The sequence below is a fragment of the Crocodylus porosus genome, unplaced genomic scaffold (genome assembly GCF_001723895.1).
Source record: "Crocodylus porosus isolate Cpor-Errol unplaced genomic scaffold, CroPor_comp1, whole genome shotgun sequence".
NCBI lineage: Eukaryota > Metazoa > Chordata > Crocodylia > Crocodylidae > Crocodylus > Crocodylus porosus.
The window spans coordinates 23,751,446-23,765,164 of NW_017728943.1; the positions used below are offsets into that span (position 1 = coordinate 23,751,446).

General features: G+C 46.0%; 1 protein-coding gene across 1 annotated transcript in view; it reads left to right on the forward strand.

Annotated features, from left to right (window-relative positions):
• PPP2R5D (protein phosphatase 2 regulatory subunit B'delta) overlaps positions 1 to 8,418 on the forward strand; it is a 1,176,261-nt gene extending 1,167,843 nt beyond the window's left edge. The window contains exon 13 of the mRNA XM_019549002.1: positions 8,307 to 8,418. Within this exon, the coding sequence (XP_019404547.1) occupies positions 8,307 to 8,334 (28 nt within the window). The 3' untranslated portion in view covers positions 8,335 to 8,418. The remainder of the gene's footprint in view (positions 1 to 8,306) is intronic.
• The last annotated feature ends 5,301 nt before the right edge of the window (positions 8,419 to 13,719 follow it).

The following is a 13,719-nucleotide window of genomic DNA, read 5'->3' on the forward strand; positions in this document are numbered from 1 at the left end:
ACAAGAGATGCCCCTACCCATTATGGGATGGGAAGGTCTGGGTGAGGAAGGAAAAACCTGCAGCATGCTTTTAGGCTCGGCAGTGCTACGCTGGCTAGCGCTTTGGAGAAAAGGGACTTGGGGGTCATGATTGACTACAAGATGAACACGAGCCTTCAATGCAATACTGCGGCTACTAAAGTGACCAAAACACTGGCTTGCATCCATAGATGCTTCCTGTTGTACTTGGCCTTGGTGAGGCTGCAGCTGGAGTACTGCATCCAGTTTCGGGCTCCACAATTCAAAAACGATGTGGAGAAGCTTGAGAGAGTCCAGGGGAGAGCCATGTGCATGATAAGAGTTCAGGAAAACAGACCTTATGATGAGAGGCTGAGAGCCACGGGACTCTTCAGGCTGGAAAAGTGCAGGCTCAGGGGTGATCTGGTGGCCGCCTATAAGTTTATAAGGGGTGCTCACCAGGATCTGGGGGAACATCTGCTCACCAGAACGCTCCAAGGGATGACAAGATTGAATGGTCATAAACTCCTCCGTGACTGTTTCAGGCTGGATATAAGGAAGAACTTCTTCACTGTCTGAGCCCCCCAAGGTTTGGAATAGACTGCTGCCGGAGGTTGTTCAAGCACCTTCTTTGAACACCTTCAAGAGACACTTGGATGTTTAACTTGCTGGGATCCCATTACCCCTGCTGACTTCCTGCCCCTGGGCTAGGGGGTAGACTCAAATATTTTCTGAGGTCCCTTCCAGCCCTAATGTCTATGAAATCTATGAAACCTCCTGGTGTGCCAGGGAAAATGTCTCCATGTGCCACTAATTGGCATGCATACTGGGGGTTGTCTATCCCTGCTCTATATTAATTGGAAGGATTAAAGAATGAATGGCAGCAACCACCACCAGCATTGATTCCATGTTTGTATTAGAAGTGCACTGATATATTGGTTGCATATTGGATTGGCACTGATAACAGGAAAATTAACATTATTGGCAATTGGATTTTTTTGGCCCATAATGTCACCGAGAAATGCTATGTGCATGTATGCAGCTGCAGCATACATACAGCCAGGAGTGCAGCCTGGAGAGAAGTGCTCTGCTGGTAAGTCTGGGGAGTGGAAGGGGTGTGGGAAAGGGAAGAGACATGGTGGGGGCGTGGATCGAGGCTTCCATGGTGAGGGAGGGTGTGGGGGAGGGGCAGGCACTGCCCAGCCGGGGCAGTGAATGTAATCCTGGGGTGGGGCATGGGACAGAGCTGTGGGTGGATTGTCCGAGGGGGGTGAGGGAGGATGGCTCTCTGCCACTGCCCACAATCCCAGAGAAGGCATGGGGGGCATGTGTCCCCTCTGATTTTTGTGTGGGGTGCTGTGGGCCTGGGGCCAGGGGTTGCGCCAGCCTCTTCCTGGCAGAGGGGCTGGGCCAGGGCTATGCTTGGGGGGGTGGGGGCAGGGCAGATTCAGCTGTATGGGGGTGGCTTTGGGGGGCTATGGGGAGTTTTGGGGTTGCCATGGGTCCCCAAGACCCCTCTAGCACCGCCCCTGCTCAGGGCACTTGCTCTGCTGCCTTTCCTTAAGGAGCCCTGTGCTGGATGTGTATCCCCTGCCTCCCCTACAGTGCGGGGCAGGGGCTCCCAAGGGAAAGGCACAGAGCGAGTGCCCTGAGCAGGGGTGGTGTTAGGGGGAATTTGGGGGGCTATGACCACTCCAAAATTCCCTGTAGCCCCTCCCATAGCCATTCCTCCCATCGCCACCCCTGCCCACCCTGGGCGCAGCTCTGGCCTAACGCCCCTGCTGGGAAGAGCCTGTTACAGGCCCTGGCCCTGAGCCTGCAGCGGGAAGTCAATCCTCACCCCATGCACAAATCTGGGGGGCGGGGGCCACATGCCCCCCATGCCTCCCCCAGGGGTGTGCACAGTGGCGGGGAGCTAATCCCCCACACCCCATACCCTCTGGATGGGCTGCTTGTGGCTCTGCCCTGCACCCTGCCACAGGGTCTCATTCACTGCCTTGGCTGGGCTGCCCCTGCTGCACTCCCTCACCGTGGGGGCCTTGATCTGGCCCCCTCAATGCCCCTTCCCTTCTGTCCCCCACCACAGACTTGATGGCAGGGTGCCTGCCTCCATGCTGCCAGTCTGCATTCCTATAAATTGGCTATCTGATTGGTATCAGCCAATATGGCTGGTTAATAATTGGCTATTGGTGTTGGCCAAGACCATCTTTATTGGTGCACCTCTAGGTTGTATGACACCAGCTCTACTGGACAGGATATGTCATAAAGATGCTTGACATCTGGCTCCCAAAATGGGTCCTAAACTCCCAACTCATTAATTGTCACCACTCTAGAGGTGGGCAAAAGAAGAGATTCAAGGACACCTTGAAAGCTATTCTGAAGGAATGTGATATTAACAGCAATACTGTAGCTGGGAGGCTCAAGCACTGAATCATCCCCAATGGCTCTTTGAAGTATGACCATATATCAATTGTATTGAGCAAACTTGCCTCACTACAGAGGCAAATAGATGAGACACAGCTGTGACCCGATGTCACCAGGATCTACTCCTTCCTTCGAGAACTACAGGTATTTGTACATCTGCAGTGAAACATGTAGATCTTGGATCAGCCTCCTGCAGTCTCACTGACAACTTCCCTATTTATTAGAAGACTGTCTTCCTTGTATTGAGAGACTGCTGATGACAACAACTATTATCCTTCTCAGAGGAGAGACATACCCTGATAAATGCAGCAAATTCTGCATATTGAGCTGATTTCGTACTGTACTGCAAGGTTTTTAGCACTTAAGTTTTCTTCATCGTTTCTACTTTTAATCTTCCTTTTCTCTGTCCTTGTACAGAATGGTTACTGCCAGCTGTATACCAGGCTTTGTTATCAATTTATACTTTATCTGTATGCATGTCTTTGAATATTTTTAGGGACCACTGGAAATCACACCAGAAGTGTACTGCACAGTGGCTCCTTTAATCTTGCAGTTTCCCCTGCATGCCCCCTTACCACTAATTGGTGGAGGGGCCCCATTGGCCCTGTTGCTTGCCCCTGATCAGCGGGGAGGTGAAAACAGTGGTTATAAATATGCTGTGATTTTTGCCTCCTGTTGATGATTGGCAGAGGGGCCCCAGCAGCCCCACCACTTGCTGCTGACTGGTTTGGAGGCAAAAACCACAGCATATTTGAAACTGGTTTTTGCCTTCCCACTGATCGGTGCAAGCTGTGGTGTTGACTGGGTTCCTCCACCAATCGGGCAGAGGTGAGTGCAGGGGAAACAGCAAAATTAAAGGAAGCTGCTGTGTAATGCATGGCTGGTGTGAATTCTAGTGGCTCATAAATATTGGACTAGCCAATTGCCCAACAAGAATGACGGGGATTGGAGGGTGCTGGGATGGAGTGCCACAACCTAACACCCCATGCTGCTGCTGTTCTGCTTCTTAAAGGAAGCAGGGTGGGGGAGCCAAGGCCAGCGCTCTGGTCCCGGCTTCTCCAACCCTTGTCTGGACCTCAGGGAGCAGGGTGCTGGCCTTGGCTCCCCTGCCCTCTGTCCAGTCCTTGGCACAGCTTCGGAACCATGGCTCCACACTGGGAGCACGCTGATTGGCTCTTTCCATCAGATTTAGTATGTTTATTTGACTTATATTTAGTACACAAAACTAAAATACCCCCATGTTAATTTTTTGTCCCAATAGCCAGAAGTATTTGAACTGAAATATTTGATTAGGAAAAAAATTAAATACAGCACACTTAATATGGTTTAAATGTTATATTCAAACAGATTCAGGCTTTATGTGGAAGGAAATTATTTTTATTGGAATACTTGTAAAAATGTAAAGACAATACACAATAGCATGTACTTCACTTACATTGTTTGTTTAAATTTAAGAAAAAAAACCTGAGGCACTGAAAACTGTTGACACTTATTTTAGCATACCCAGAGAACTGCATGATATGATGCCATGCTTTAGTTTTGATTTAACTTGCACAGCCAATTAGGTGAATTCATAGTTTGACTTTTGGATTGGATTATTATGTGAGTGTATTTACCTTCCTGTTTACGTATGTACTCTCTCTCGCATACTTCCTAGGGATAATCGCCTGAAAAACATTAATTACAACTTTGAAACTTCCAAGCTTGCTTAATATTGTATTGGCATCCATTCATTATTACTAATGAATTTTATGAAACAATTTTTAGAAATGGAAAATTTCCCATGGAAAAATAAAGCACCGGAAAACTTTCCAGAGAATTCCAGCTGACTTCCTGCCCTTTGGTCCCTTCCAGTCCTAATGTCTATGAAATCTCTGACAAGCCGTGGACTGAAACAACTTGGCTTTAGTCCGCCACAGGCCAGGTGGCTTTGGCAACATGTTAGAGGTGGAGGACTTCCTTTGTATCTGTGCTGGGGCCATGCAGTTGGGATCTGTACCTGCACTGTTGCTTCTCCCAGCCCCCGTCCACCACCTGGGGTGCAAGCACAACTTCCAGCTAGTGGGGAGCTGTGCTGTGGCTGGGCAGCTCCAAATTGCATACATGCTATTTCCACTTCTCTGGGTTCCCTCCAGCTTCTGCTTCCTGGCTGTGGCACAAGTACAGCTGGCCCCACTGCAGGGGGAGGGGTGGGCAGGGAGAAGCGATGGTGACGTGGGTGGAACTGCTTGCTGTCTGGTCCGGTTGTGGGCATAGGTAAAGCACTTCAGCTCTGTGGGGTAGAGCCAGTGACTCTGCAGGCTGGATTTATCCCATGCCAAATGTTGCTAAACCCTGCGCTATACAGTTTTCCAGAAGTGGTCTCTCCATTTCTATATACAGAAGTAAGATCACTTCTCTAATGCTGCTCAGTACTACTGTGGTTATGCATCCAGCAGTTATATTAATCTTTTTTTTTGTCATGTCATTGCAGTGCAAGATCATGTTGAGCTGTTTATCCATTTGTCAGTCACTGCTTTCCAGATTGAAGCCCCCTAGTCTGTAGGTCTGGCCTGCGTTTTTTTGTTCCTAGATGTCTGAGCTTGTATTCAGCTGTGCTGAGGCACTCTATGTGAATGTACCCTCTTTTTTCTGCATCTGAAAATCAGTAGGTTGTTCTACTTATTTCAGATAACAATGAAACCTAAAGATATAAATTTTGTTAGCTCATCAAAAAGCTTGAGAGCTGAGTTGATAAGTATCAGTGCATACATATCCTCCTGGGGTGAGAATTTTTGGGATCATATGGATTCCTGCTGGCACCCTGTATGCCATGGCCTTTTGAGAAGAGGATCATTTACGCATAACCATTCTTTGAGCTTGGCTGGAAGGGAATGACTGGAACCACTGCAGTGTGGCCTTGGAAACTTGAGGGATGGGTCTTGTGTCCATGATAGTAAAAGGGCCCTCTTTTAATGCCAATAGAGGCGTCTCTGCCCTTTGCCTCTGTATGAACCCTGATTGTGAGGCATTCAGGGTGTCAGCTGGTGGTATATTTTATTGGAGTGTAGTGCTCAGTGCCTTGTTCTGGAGTGTTACAGGAAACAGGACAATAGTTGGAGGGATCCTCAGAGTCAGTTGCTGACATCTGGGGCTCCCTGAGAAATTGTCTTGTCTTCTACTGACATCTACATCTGCCTGGAGCAACAGTATCATCAGGTGGAACAGTTCCTGGGTATGGGAAGCAGCACCTTCCAGTGGAGCTCCTGCAGATAGTGAGGTGTTGCATGCTGTGTGTGTGGTGAATGCATATTATTTATTATTAGCGTTACAACCTGCTCTATCCAAAGGCCTAAAGTTGTTTACAGTAAACAACCAACAGAGAGGATTCCCCAGACAATACCCCAGAACCCAAGAGGTACAACTCCTCCATTCCCCCAACCACCTGCTCAAACCTCCACACAGGAAAACCCTCCTGACAATCTCAACTATACCTTCCAAACAACACTCACATGCAGTTATAACATTGTTATTCTTTTGTGGTCTAGGGTCTGGGCTCCTTGTTTTCTTCAGGAAATTCTGTAGGCATGCTTCTCTGAAGGAAGCATTGACTGTTTCCATTAGTGCAGGCTCTGATGTTCTTTGGTAACCTTTACCAGTTAGGAAGGGCATGAAACCATTTAATAGTTTATGGCTCTTATATTTTTTTTTCAAGTTTTCTTGAGACTTAGGATGTGCCATGTGGCCAAATGTGAAGAGGAGTAGTGTCGAGGTGATGATATTGTCTGGTCAGTTTATTTTCTGTATTGGTATCTTAACTATTCTCTTGGTATTATCGTTGAAATGTGCTGGCAGCCCTTCAGAGCCGTTGATGCTGCTTTCCAGACCGTTTGGCTGGATCTATATCGAATACCTCTGCTGGCTATGTTTCTACCACACTGATTGTGGAGGAGAAGGGCCATGCCACCTCTCAGCTGCCATGAGAGTTTACTACTAGAGGGACTCAGAACCCAAGTGGCATTGGTGTTCTGCCTCTTTACTTCATTCCATAGTTCACCTGTTAATTTCGGTGATTTCTGAGGGTAGCATTTTTGTGGAGTGAGAGTCAACAGCACTGTACCACCAGAGTGTATTCTTGTAGTATATTAATAAATACCATGACCACTGGGTGGTCGAACATATTGGGTGATTCATTGTCTTAAGGATTTTAGGTGTCTTTAAGGGTAGATCATCTTTAGTTACTCAGGGACCTGGTACAAAGTAGAGAGTTTGTTTTCTGCTACATAAAGTAGTCACCCAGCCAGGGGAGTGATGTATTATTGATATCTCCAATATGCAATGGCTGGCTGAAGGCAGGCTCTAGCTAGAGACGTAAAATTTTTGGAAATTTTGAAGCCGTGGGGAAAAAGTTTTTCCCCCTGTGTTTTGGGAAAAAACAGAAATATTGGGAAAAATTGAAATATGTGCAATACTTATTTTCTTAGCCCCATTTACAGATCTAAATTCACTTGCTACTTTAAGAACAAAATGTATTATGTATAACTTGGTTTGCTCGTAAAATTATCACGTTTGGTGTATTTATTAAAAGTATAGTTTATTCAGACAATAGCTACACATGTACTAATTGAATTTACTTTCAAATGTTTTTAATTTCTGTTGCAAAGGGAGCTACAGGCTGCTGAACTCTAAGGAACCCAGCATCTCTTAGTTCAGGAGTAGGCAACCCCTGGCACAGGTGCCAGAGTGTGGCACTCAAAGGCATTTTGCTTGGCACACATGCCTCTGAGTGAATGGCAGGAAGGGGGCCCTGGCTACATGGCAACAGCAAGGAATGGGCCCCTCGTGGCTCCCCTGTCATCCACCCTGGCACACCAACATCTTACAAGTTGAAGTTGTGGGTGTTTTCAGCGCTCTGCCCAAAAATGTTGCTGACCCCTGTTAGTTTTTTCCAGTTTATGAGAAGCAGGCGAAAATTAAAGTTGAAAATAGAAAAAACCATCTTCATGGACTTCTGAAAACTGAAGGTTTGCCCAGATTGAGACCAGCTTCTCTACTCTTTCACATGCTAGTTTATTTCTTGATTCAGTGTGAGTATTTCCAAGCATAGACCAGTTTCTTTCATACGCTGCAGAAGATGGAGGAATCTGAAGCAGGCAAGAAGCAAGAGGAGTCAGAGGCTGTATCATGCAAAGGCCTTGCCACCATGTTGTAGGAGGATACACTTGGCAGAGTCCCAGACTGCATTCCTGGACCAAATACCTGAAGATGTTCTGTATTCTGCAACATTTGAAAATACCTTTTCAATATCACATCCTAGTGTGTTGCTTGTTTTGTAATCCAGTTAAATGCAGTAGCAGTGCTATCATTCATCACTAACATTTCTGCCCTTGAATCCTGGATCCAAGAGATTTGCAGCAGCATGAACTGATTGGCAACAATGTTCTTCCTGTCTGTTAATAAAGGCTTTCACTTTTCTTTCTTTTGTACTTGTAAGTGGAGATGCACTTAAAATCAACTGTCTTTGAAAATCTACGTGGGCCATTTGATAAGGAACGTCTGAAAAAAGTACACTGTCTGTTTCTGATGCAGTGACTGCTGAAGAAACTGGCTTTAGAATCTTCAGGGAGTTCTGCAGCTGAGCCCAGAAGACATCCTCATCAGGTACAGTGTTTGTTACACTTCTGGGTACTTTAAGATCCTCAGTCATTACTGTTTCTTGAGGAGCTTCTTTGTTTTTTAGTTGTCTTTCAAAAGAGATCACCACTCCACCCCATCAAGTTTTACTACAGAGTTTGAGTGTCACAATTCTATTCTTTGCATTCTTTTCTTCTTGCTTTTTCTTAAAGACTGCAGCTACAATATGAGTAGATTTTACATGTTTGATAAGTTATTTTGCTCATCTATAGATCTTTTGCAGAGTGTCCAACTTCATGATGTCTTTAAGAAGCAATTTTAGCCCATGGGGTGCACATCCTATTGCAGTAATATGTGGGTATTTATCCATTATGATCCCCCATATTGCTTTCATGTTACTTGTATTGTCAGTCAGTAAAGCAAATATTTTACCCTTCCAAATCTTCTGTAGGACTTCACATATTTTACTACTGATATATTCTGCAGTATTCCTGTTCTTGCCTGTTTCAGTGCTTCTGAAAAAAACTGGTTGAGGTGTTATCACAGAGATTATGATTTCTTCTCCTGGCACTTTTGTCCATCCATCTGTGTGTGCTGCAAGACACAGTGCTTTGTTGATTTGTACCTTGCACGGATTGCATTACACGTTCATATTCTGACTCTAAAAGAAGCTTGCTCAAAGAAAGTCTACTAGGCAAACGTAGCATGGTTTCAGTAATTTAAAAGCTTCCTGCCAGTGTGCATTGTCAGTTATTGACAATGGCATCCCAGAAGAAATATATTGCTCTTGCAAGAGCTTGGTCAATTTTTTCCTGATCTTCAGGTGTCATCTTGTCTACAAATGAAGCTATGGAGAGTCTTGTATACAGTCGGTTGCAATATTTGGTTACTTGAGGGTGTTGATTGGGCAACCCTTTCTGATGCTGATGTTAGAGGAGGAGGACTTCTGGATTGAGAACCTTGGAAAGAGCTACTTGCATTTTCATCATCATGATCTACCTCGTCCTCACTTACACCCATGAAGGATTTTTTTTTTTAATGTCTGCAGGGCACTTCTTGCATACAAGGATGTGTTTGGTCATCCTAGTAGCTTTTGGAAATGCATATTTCATCTGACAGTATTTGCAAATCACATTGTTTTTCTCAGAATAACTTGCAGTGTAGAAATGCTTCCATATGCTAGAACTTGGTCGCACCCTTTTGCTGAGGGAGAAAACAGAAAAATGTAATTTAGTGGCTACCTTGCATATATAACCACTAAGTGACAGCACTTACAAATTTAGTAATGGATGGAAGAGAGGCCTCCTCAGAGTTAACTGTGAACAACTTCCCTGCCCTGCAGGCTTCACCTCACTGCTAAGGTTGGGTGATTTGTCACAAACATCAGAGTAGTAGGAATTCAAGCCTGAAAGGTGCCAGAGAGTGCATGTTCCCTATTGGTTTCCAGGTGCAGTCTTCCAGACAATACTGTTTCTAATGCACCAAGAACCATACCTGGTTGTATTTGAAGTTAAAATCCAAGATTTCCCAAACAGTATATTCCTCATTTCTCTTGCACATGAAAAGGAGGATGTGGTAGTTGGATTCTATATGGAAGGGAGGCGTTTTTTTTTGCATGGCTTCAGCAATGATATGTGGAGTACTGGGTGAATTTTGAGGGACCAGGGCAACCGCAGTTTTGTAGAATCATAGAAGTCGGGTCGGAAGGGTCCTTGTAGATCTTCAAGTCTGACCCCCTGCCAGGGCAGGAGAAAAAACTGGGCTCAAACGATCCCAGCTTGGTAGGCATTAAGCCTCTTCTTAAAGACCCCCAGGATAGGAGCCAGCACCACTTCCCTTGGAAGTTGGTTCCAGATCCTAGCCACCCTAACTGTGAAGTAGTTCTTACGGATGTCTAATCTAAACCTACTCTCCAACAACTTGTGGCTGTTATTCCTTGTTATGCCAGGGGGCGCTAGGGGAAACAAGGTCTCTCCCAAACCCTTCTGGTCCCCCCTAGTGAGTTTATAGACTGTCACCAGGTCCCCTCTCAGTCCTCTCTTTTGAAGGCTGAACAGGTTCAGGTCCCACAGTCTCTCATTGTAGGGTCTGCCCTGTAGTCCCCGGATCATTCGGGTGGCCTTCCTCTGGACCCTCTCAATGTTGTCCACATCCCTCCTGAAGTGGGGTGCACAGAACTGGACACAGTACTCTAGCTGTGGCCTGACCAGTGTTGCATGGGGGAGAGGATCACCTCCTTGGCCCTGCTAGAGATGCACCCGTGGATACACAACAAGATCTGGTTAGCCCTGCCAACCGTGACCTCGCGTTGTCGGCTCATGTTCATCTTGGAGTCAAGATCCCTTTCTGCCTCCGTGCTCTCAAGAAGGGTGTTTCCCATCTTATAAGTGTGCTGCTGGTTACTACTGCCCAAGTACAGCACCCTGCACTTGTCAGTGTTGAAGCGCATCCTGTTTTTGCTAGCCCACCCCTGTAACCTATCCAAGTCTTGCTGCAGTCTTTTCCTCCCTACTAGTGTGCTCACCTCACTCCAGATTTTGGTATCATCAGCGAATTTAAACAGGGTGCTTTTCACCCCATCATCCAAATCGCTGATAAAGAGATTGAACAGCACAGGGCCAAGGACCGAGCCCTGGGGGACTCCACTGCCCACTTCTCCCCAGGTTGAATATGACCCATCCACCACCACCACCCTCTGACAGCGACCCTTCAGCTGATCTGCAGTCTATGTCACAGTCACCCAATTTCTTAAATGAGGATGGGGTGGGAGATGGTGTCAAAGGCCTTGCCGAAGTCCAGAAAGACTATATCCACAGCAACACCTGCATCCAAGGCTTTTGTGACCTGATCATAAAAGACAATCAGTCAATCAGTTTGTAGACAGCGGTGTTAATTTGGAGGGCTGTTAGGTAGGGACCAAGAAACAGATGTTCCAGTTTACAGGAGGGTCTTTCTGTGTGTATGTTCTTGGCAGATAACCATACTTTCTGGTCTACACATAGATAAGGTGGGCTGATGCTGGTGGTCAGCATACCATTTATAGCTTTCTTTGGTTTGGGCCACTTGTTTCTTCAAATCTTTCCATATCTGATGAACATGTTGCACCCATCTGGAGGTTTCAGGACAGGGTTTGCAGATGTTGAGGGCAACTCAGCATGAAGTCTAGGAAGGAAGCCATACTTTGTACATGTGTGTGTGTGTTTATTACAGCTCTGGCTGGCAGAAACTTGGTTGACACTGTAAGCAAACGCTGCCAGATGGAGGAAGGAGGACCAGTTATCCTAGTGGTAATTGCTGTACCAACAGACACATTGCTCTAGGATTTCATTGACTCTCTGTCTGGCCATTGGGTATGGGGGTGATATGCAGACAACAGGTGAGAATGTATCCTGGGTAGGCGCAAACCAGGAGGTGAAGTGGGACCCCCTATCTGAAAGTGCCTCTTCAAGGAGCCCATGGAAAGGGACTGTATGGGTTATCCAAATCCGTGCCCTCTCTTTGGAGGTAGGCAGCCCACTGCAGGGAATGAAGTGTGCCATTTTCCTAAGATGATGAACTACTTCCAGCATGGAGGTAAACCCATTATAGCTCTGCTGTAAAGTCCATGGAGACACTGGTCCAGGGTTGTTGGGAAGTTTCCAGAGGTTCACAGGAAAGTAGTGCCTGGAAGGGACCTCACAAGGTCATCTAGTCCAGGCCCCTGCTCAAGACAGGATTGTCCCTGACTAAATTATCCCAGCTAAGTGTCTGTCTAACCTGCTTTTGAAGGTTTCCAAGCATGGAGAATCCACAACTTCTCTAGGTAGCCTGTTCCAATGCCTGGTCATTCTTACAGTCATTCCTTCTGATCTCCAACCTAAATTTCTCCTGCTGCAGCTTGAGGCTATTGCTCCTAGTCCTGTTCCCTGCAACAAAAGAGAAGAGGCCATTTCCATCCTCTCTCTAACTGCCCTTGAGATATCTGAAGGTCATCATCAAATCTTCCCTCAGTCTTCTCTTCTACAGAATAAATAACCCTAGGTCTTTCAGCCTTCCCTCATAAATCTTGCCTCCCAGGCTTCTAATTACTTTTGCTGCCTTCTTTTGGACTCTTTCCAAACTGTCCACATGCTTCTTGAAATGTGTGGCCCAAAACTGGATACAGTACTCCAGGTGAGGCCTGACCAATGCTGAATAGAACAGAAGAATCACTTGCTGTGCTTTGCAAACATCACTTCTGTTAATACAAACCAGGATGCAGTTTGACTTACTTTTTGCAAGAGCTTCCAGCTGTTCTTTTCTCAGGAGGACTTCCTCCAAAGGTGGCAGTACAGTGATTGGGATGACGTGGATTGTGGACATCAAGTCTGTTGTTAGGCCTGTACCTACAAAGTTGTGTGGCTTCAAGGTGGCTTCAGGGCTTGGGTTGGTGATTGCCTGATCCATCTCATATTCTCTCTTATGGGACAGAGTGTTTGCTTTACTGTTTTTGGGATCCATGTGGTAGGAGATTGTGAAGCTGAAACAAGAATAAGGTTCAGTGTAGTTACCTCTGGTTCAGGGCCTTGGCTGTGTGAAAGAATTCCAGTTTCTTATGACTGGTGAAGACCTGCCTAGGTAGTGGTGCCATTCTTCAAAGGCAGCTTTGATTAGCAAGAAGCTCCCTGTCCAAGATTTCAGTTTTATTCCACTGGAATGAGCTTCCTGGAGAAATAGGCACAAGGATATAAAACCTGCTCTGCATTACACCTTTGCAAGAGCATTTCAGCAGTTGCGATGTGTTTGTTTCCATGGTGAAGGTGGAGCTGGGGTTTGTGTAAACCAGTATAGGGGCTGACACAAGGGTCTCTTTCACCTGTTTGAAGGTGCTTTGGGCCTTTGCTGACCAATGGAAAGGATCTTCTTTCTGGAATAGTCTGGTGAGAGATGCTACCAATCATGCAACATTCAGAATGAATCTCCTGTAAAATTTCATGAATCTCAGGAATTGTTGCATTTCCTAGACTGAATATGGGGAACTGCAGGCTACCTTCACCTTCTTGGAGTCCATCATGATGCCATCTGGGGACATTGCAAATCCCAGGAACTCAATGGTTGCCTGATCAAATGCTCATTTCTCTAATTTGGTGTATAATCCAGGTTGTTGTAGTGTTTCTAGGACCATATGGACATGCTGGGTATGTTGTTCCAGGTTCTCTGAAAAAATCAGAATATTGCTAAGGTAGACCACCACAAATTGGTCAAGTAGGTTTCATGATACATTGTTGATAGATACTGAAATATCTCTGGGGCATTGGTCAGACCAAATGACATGACCAGATTTTTCGAAGTGGCCATACTGTGTTCTAATTGCTATTTCCCATTGGTGCCTGGACTGAATGCATACTAGGTTTTAAGCCCCATGGAGGTCTAATTTGGTAAAGACACAAGTTGCTCTTAACCAGTCCAATAGTTCTGGAATTGAGGGCAGGCAATATCTGTTCCAGGTGGTAATTTGGTTGAGTGCCCAGTAATCTGTGCAGAGGCTTAGACTCCCATCTTTTTTTTTTTCAAACAGGCCTGGTGCCCTGGCAGGTGAGGTGGATTTCCTAATAAACTCATTTAATGAAGCTCTCCTGGACTTGCTCTTGAATCAATAGGGCAATGATGGTAGTCCCGGTGCAGAGGAAAGGTGTCTGTGTTCTTCTATTCAAAAGCATCAGCAGA